The 7,206-nt window shown below is 43.4% G+C and overlaps 1 protein-coding gene across 1 annotated transcript; it reads left to right on the top strand.

The window, feature by feature from the left end:
• Positions 1-428: 428 nt before the first annotated feature.
• On the top strand, positions 429-6,471 carry LOC120709535. The gene is made up of 2 exons (XM_039995206.1): positions 429-601; positions 4,293-6,471. Exon 2 carries the CDS (start codon positions 4,317-4,319, stop codon positions 6,279-6,281), a length of 1,965 nt encoding a protein of 654 aa, XP_039851140.1. The 5' UTR covers positions 429-601; positions 4,293-4,316; the 3' UTR covers positions 6,282-6,471.
• The last annotated feature ends 735 nt before the right edge of the window (positions 6,472-7,206 follow it).

A 7,206-nucleotide genomic window follows, 5' to 3' on the forward strand; every position in this document is an offset into this window, starting at 1 on the left:
ATGAAATAAATATATCACAAAACTACAACTATTTAATGCCTTCTCTCAGGAAATCGCAAATTTTAAAATATGATTCCCAAAACCATGACTTTTTGTACATTTGTATCACAAAACCATAATTTCTTTTGTGTAATCCTACATGTAAGTCACACAAGTTCCTCCTAAATAAATCGTTCGACATGTGCGTCTGGACAAAAAAAAATCATGGTTTTGTGAAACTAATTTTAAAATTTTGTGGGTTTATGATACAGAGGACAAAATATATAGTTATGGTTCTGTGAAATAAACTCTATTTTCTGAGGTTATCTATAAAATGGTATGAAAGGAATAAAAAGTGAACTACAAGGGTCAGAAATACAAGAGCATGTATCTTACTCTTGCTTTTCTTCCAGCAAGCAATACGAAATGATGCCCTTTGTTCTCTTTTCCTACTGCAAATTACATATATAGAGAGAGAGAGAGGGAGAGAGAAATAGACACCTCGGAGGACTATTCTGATCTTGCGTGTAAGCTGACCCTATTCCCTGAGGTAGCTCGAAGCTGCAGAGATTAATCGGAGCATTCGGGTTCAAAGGTCTCGGCATACACAAGTCACATTAAGGTATGAAAACATAATACGTCTGATTACTTTAGTGTTATATCTAACTGCTGAGCATAATGGATCGAACTGGTGGTTGGCAGAAAACACTAGATACGACCATCTTATTCAACGTTGTGAAACTATTTCTTTCACTACATAAAGTGAGAAACATAGATAATGAAGACTATAGGAGATAGTTCGAGTTCCAACTTCCAAAATTCCCATATCTAACTAAATACTCCCTCTGTTTTTTTTAAATGACGTTCAGACAGGATTGTTTAAGTCAGTTTTAGTTCAAACTTGATGTCTGAAACGTCAATATAATAAAAACGGAGGGAGCAGTTAAACATAAATTTAATAGGAAAGGCATGAAGATATACTGTAATTCTCGTGGTCTACATAGCTTTTGGATCTTTCCTAAAAAAACAGAGCTTTTGGATCTCAATAGCACTCTGTGGGTGTGGAATATAGCTCTCATTTTGGGATTGAAAAAATTTCCTATTTGGCCCTAAAAAAGATGAATGCCCCTTTCTTAGCCCTTTTGAAAATGAAGTTTCCTATTTAACGTTCTTTGTAAATTTGTTTTCCTATATGACCCTGCCGTGAGATATGTTACTAAGCACTGTGAGAAACAGAGACCGGAGTAGGATGAGCTTGGCCGATCTCCATGGAGGACGGCGGCCTGGCCAGCGACGACGGTCCCGATTGGGTGCCGAACTGCGCCCCTCTTCTCTCGCCCCGGGCCAGGGCTCACGGAGTCATGCTCTCAGCCCCGGCCGCTCCCTCCCTGCCCCGAGCCCCCCGGCCATGCAGACACCACGCGTGCTCAAGCTCTCGCTGCTCCGCCGCCTCCGCGCGGTCGACCTGCCTCCTCAGTGTCGGGCCCAGTGCGTCTCTCTCTCTCTCTCGCTCGCTTCTCTTGGCTCTCTCGGGCGCGTGTCGCTTCGTGGCAGCGCGCGCCAGGTGTTCGCGCTAATGCCGCAGCGCAGCGGGCGATGGGCGCCCCGCACCGTGGAGTGCTCGATAGGTCTTCTGTTTGGGAGTTAGCTTAGTTTGACTGGCGTATGCGATGGGGAAATGAAGGAATCGAGGGGAGACACTGGGGTTGGTTACTTACCCTTCCGAGTAAATTAAGGCAGGCAGTTACTAACCAGTCACATATGGTTAATTACACATATATACTTATTGTCCTAGTTGAATCCATGCCTAAGTTCTTGTTTTGTCACAGTAGTATCATTGGAACCAACTAAGAAAAAACATGTTGATTCTACTCCTACACGAAGCTATTCTGAATGAAACGTATGCATTTGTGGATGACATCTCTTTTCGAATTTTACATGCATTTGAGAAGCTCATTTTATATCTCAACGCCAACACATTGTTTTTTTTACAAAAAAAGGGACAGTACATTGTGTTCAAAATTTATTTCGTTAACAATCATAAATAAATTCAGTTTGTTAATTTGCATGCCTAAATACTTATTTTCTTAATTTTCACGTTCAGAAAATAGGCCAAATAGGGAATTTCGTTTTCAAAAGGGCCAAGAAAGGGACCTTCATCTTTTTTAGGGCCAAATAGGGAATTTTCTCTTTGGGATTTCCTATTTTGGTGGTTAGGTTTTTTAACAGCACCTTTTATAACAGGAATTACACTTATTGAAGAATATTCCTCTAAAAAATAATCCCCACAAAATCGTGTGCGGCGGCAGATGGCTCTGCGCCTTCCTCGTAGCGACCCCTCGTCCCTCCTCTGCCCAATCTAGATCTTTCCTGATCCTTTTGAGCAATGGATCCCCAAAGCCTGGACCCTGGATCATTGTCCTGGCCTCTAAATCCAGTCGGAGATCTGTGGGAAAAATTTGGTTCCCCGGTGATGTTCTCGGACGGAAGGCAGTGGCGGAGCCAGGAATTTGCGGTTGGGTATGCCAAGTTTCAAAGCAAATACACAATATAATGGACGATAAGTTATAATGATCATAACAAATCCATAATAGTAACCAAAATTTAAGTTCTAAACATGAATAATTAAACAATATTACAGAAACAGTGGTCCGAGAGGGCCACCGGTCAGAGGAGGACCTTGGACGTCGTTGTCTTGGCCGCCGGTGCCCGGTGGGCTGGTGGTAGGCACCTTCTATTCTTCGCAACTCGCTCTAGCAGGAGAGGACGCAAGCCATGGCCCATGTGGGCGAGGACATGAGGTTGCGAGGCCGTCAGGTCTCCGGTTGCCGATCACCAGAGTGGGGGAGCATCCGAGCGGAGAGCCACCATCCCGTCGAGCACTGAGCACCGACTGGACGCGACTCGCATAGCATGACACGAGCGGTACTCCACAACGTTGAGATCACATGAGGGACGTAAATTTCTGCATTTCTAGGCTTGGTTCGTGAGCTTTGGTGTATTGAGCCAATGAACCATATTTGACAGTATAAGAGGAACTCCAAGAGACTCTCTATATCTTTCCTCTCATTGCTAGGAATACAGATTTTGATGGAAAAATACCCTACAACAGTTTCTCTAAGTGGTTATCCAAATATAGCCATCCCCTGTTCTGTATTTCTTGCTAACTAAAGATAGATAACGAAAATGGCTTTCTAGAGTGTACACAAGATATATAAAAGCTGTTGGAGAGTGAAAACATATAGAAAACAACTTTGATGTAGAAGGCTCTTCAAATGATAATTTAGATAGTGTGTTTTAGAAAGACTCTTGGAGATGCATCTATATATCTTTACTAGTATTTCCTTCCAAATCTTGGGTATACCAAGGAATACAGGGGCATACCCCTAGCTCCGCCCATGACGGAAGGGGACTGAAGGAGTTCTTCCTAGTGGGTTCGATTGGTCGATGCAAATTTCGGCGCGATGACGCTATCATAGACAACGATGGCGACGGGTGGAGATGGGCCACGCTGGATTGAGCCGAAGTGGAGTGGGCAGAGGAGGAAGGAGAAAAGGAAGAAAAAATAGGAGTGGGCTAGGCCAGAAGAAAGAAGAAAATGGGGAGAGGGAAGACAGGCCTCGGCCAACAGGGAAAGGAAACAATTTCCTTTATTAATTTCTAAATTTGTTTGGATTCAAATAAAATTTTAATTTGCAGAGGAAAAGAAAAGCCAAGAAATGAACAAGCGCATGTAAACTCATAATTTTAGAAATTTCCAATTGACTACACTTGGCTAATTTAATTTTATTTTCAACTCTTTGAAAATTGGCTGTGGCAAATTGTTAATTTTAGGTTAGTGAATTTTTAGTTGTTTCTAAATTTTGGGCTGCTACACTACGAACCTACAGCATAAGATGAACGTACATCAATCGATGAGTACGAGTAATAAGACCTTTTTTATAATGCTCCTGATTTGACCGTACTGCAATAATACATAATTGCACATGCCAAATGATCATTTAGATTTAGATTTAGATGCGTGTGTGCTTTTCAACTGAACATAAAGAACTTCAGATAATGTTAGAATACAAAATTCCAATCGATCTATGGTAGTTTTGTGCAGGACATGGGACACACAATTATTTTATCCCCAAAACTCCCATTTTTGGACCAGTTAGGAAAAATAATATTTGTATTCAGTTGAAAGTTTAATACGTACGATTGGATGTGCCCATTTTATGGTATGAGCCAACCGAATGAATGTGCACTTTATTTACATCCTAGGTAACGTTGGATTATAAATTATCTCATCTCGGTTTATGCATCAACAGGAAGGTACAGAAATCTGGTGGCCAATGACGAGCTTTTTGCAACAGTTTTATCAGTGGGAGATTCAGTTGCTTTTACTTGCCAGCTTCACACTTCAAGTATTCCTACTCTTTTCGGGTCGTCTGAGGCAGCGCAGTACCAACACCATCCTCAGGTTATCAATTTGGTTGGCATATTTGGGAGCAGACTTTGTAGCTGTTTATGCCCTAGGTTATCTATCACGACACAAGCAGGATGGTCCCACTGGAAGACAGTCATCAATGGACAGAAGCTTATCCGAGCCACTAGCTTTTTTCTGGGCACCTTTCCTGCTCATCCATCTAGGCGGGCAAGACACTATAACTGCTTTTGCTCTTGAGGACAACAACCTCTGGTTGAGACATTTGTTGAATCTGATCATCCAAGTGTTTCTTGCCTTATATGTATTCTGGAAGTCTATTGATGGGCACAATGTACAACTTATTGTTCCTGGTATCCTTTTGTTCATCTCTGGGATTCTCAAATATGGCGAGAGGACACAGGCCCTCATGTATGGGAACCTAAAAGGAACCAGAAGCACCATCACTGGAAAGGAGGAGAAGAAAGCTACTGCTGCCTGTTCTAGTATTTTAAGTTTTGCAGTGCATGTGGCTCCAGGTATCCGACAGCTGTTAGAGGGATGCACGGTGGACCAAATATCAGGTCCTTCCCCGCAAGCCCATGGGAAGTTCAGTGAGTCCCAGATGCTAAGATTGGTTAATGTTGAGCTTGGCATTCTCTATGACGATCTCTACACCAAGGCTGCAGTGCTTCGGACAAGGACGGGTGTTATACTAAGGTGTGTCTCCCTGGTATCTGCTATGGCTTCTGCTGCGCTCTTCGCCATTGTTAGCAAACAAGGATACAGCAGGGTTGATGTTGCCATCACATATACATTGTTCGCCGGTGGCTTGTTTCTTGATGTCTGTGCCATGCTTTTGATGATCATGGCGTCACCTTGGGCATGGACATGGTTGGAAGCCCAAAAGCAAGGGCAGTGCCATTGGGTCATCGCCGGCTTGCTCCATCTTCTTCCCCATGGCACTGATGCAGAGAACAAGAAGTCAATGTGGTCCAACCGCATGGGGCAGTACAGCTTGGCCAGTTATATGGGCTGTGATGATAACCCGACCAATCTGTCCGGACGAGTGATGCAAGTGGTCAGGAAGGTGGCCAAGCGAGCAGGCGCTGGAGAAGAGAAGCTGTTTTGGCTGAGCAAGCTATTGGACAGAGGCGATGCAGAGGTGGACAAGGAAATAATAGAGTGCTTCTCAATGAATAGGTTTGACATACCTACGCCGTTGATGGGCACTTCAGGAATTCCTGAAGCAGAGCGGCATTATAGCCGAAAATGGCCATACCTTGAACACCTGATTAGAGGAATCCTCACAGCCTGTGGCTGGGATATGAGCTCTATCATTGTCCGGTTCCATATTTTCACCGAGGCACATCTTGGCAAAATTTCTCCTGATAGCATGGCCAGGATGGACCCAGAAGCACCAGCATTGGCCCGCGCCTGCCGGAAGCTATCAAGGTATATGCTCTACCTCCTAGTTACCCACCCACCATCCATGTTGCAGGTCAGTGGCAGCGCCGAAGCTTTGCTTGCGTCCTACGTTAACAAGATTTCCGGCTACACAGACAAAGCGGACATGCTCCGTAGGGCCATGCTTGGAATGACACATTGGTGGGGCCGGAATCCCAGTCTGGACCCTACACCATGCAAGGAGACATTGGAGGAGATACGGGACCTTTGGGTGTGGCTCGTTATTTACACCGCTGGCAGATCGCGACCGGAGATGCACGCGGCGAACCTGGCAAGCGGAGGGGACCTTCTCGCCTTTGTTTGGCTGCTCCTGGTGCATAAAAATCGTGGTGATCTTATGCTCAACAGGATAGAGTTCTCCAATGTATCTCCCGATCCTCGGGTTGCTCCAACGACTGGACTGTATGCCATTTATTTCAAAAGTTGATTCCCATACATGGTGCTTGGACGCAGCAAATGTAAATCGGTATATTTTTTGTTTGGAAACTCGGATTAAGCATGCGAAAAGTACACTAGCAGTATACAAGTCTAATTATAGAGTCCTTTAATTCCTATATATTGTATTATTGAATCATGTAACCCATGTAGTACACTACTTCATTGGTGTGTTATTACTCAATACATGTTATATCTATATACAATTGCGGGCACAGTTTGTGATAACCATTTTAATTATAGTATCAAAATATATACAATGTTTTTGAGCAAAATATCATTATTATACTATATTATACTCGCTAGCTGTAAGAACCGCCCAAGTTGCATTCAAATTAGTTGAATTAGCTTGCTGTCCATAAACGGTACGCAAGCCAAAAATATCCAACTAACAAGAAGGCAACCCCGGTAGTCCCCCAATATGCTTCTCAAGCAACGCCCAAGACCACAAGCACATTGGTATACAACATTGCTCACATCACAATGAGAACATAGACGCCACAATTCAGATTTTAACAAGTCTTAAACATCATGTTACAAGTCACAGATCAAAGTGTACAGGTTCTGAAATTATACATCATTGCGAGTAGAAGTTGTAGCTCAAACTTGCATACAACCTAAAACATGAATTAAACCTTAGAAAAAGTTTGGTTCAGATCCTAACAACGTTTTGTCATAAGCACACAGTGGAAACAATTTTGCAATAAAACAAAAGGACGATGGTGCTCAGCCCACAAACACCACCGACACGCGCCATAACGGGACAGCCACTATTCCCCTTCGCCGGCATCGGCAGGGAAGAAATAGCCAAAGACCATTTCATTCTCACCTGCAAAACTTCAACAAAGCAAACGTGAGTACCGAGGTAATCCGCAAGACTTACTCATATGGTATATATATTCCGACTCCAAGGATCA

Source organism: Panicum virgatum, chromosome 5K, assembly GCF_016808335.1.
Source record: "Panicum virgatum strain AP13 chromosome 5K, P.virgatum_v5, whole genome shotgun sequence".
Classification (NCBI taxonomy): Eukaryota; Viridiplantae; Streptophyta; class Magnoliopsida; order Poales; family Poaceae; genus Panicum; species Panicum virgatum.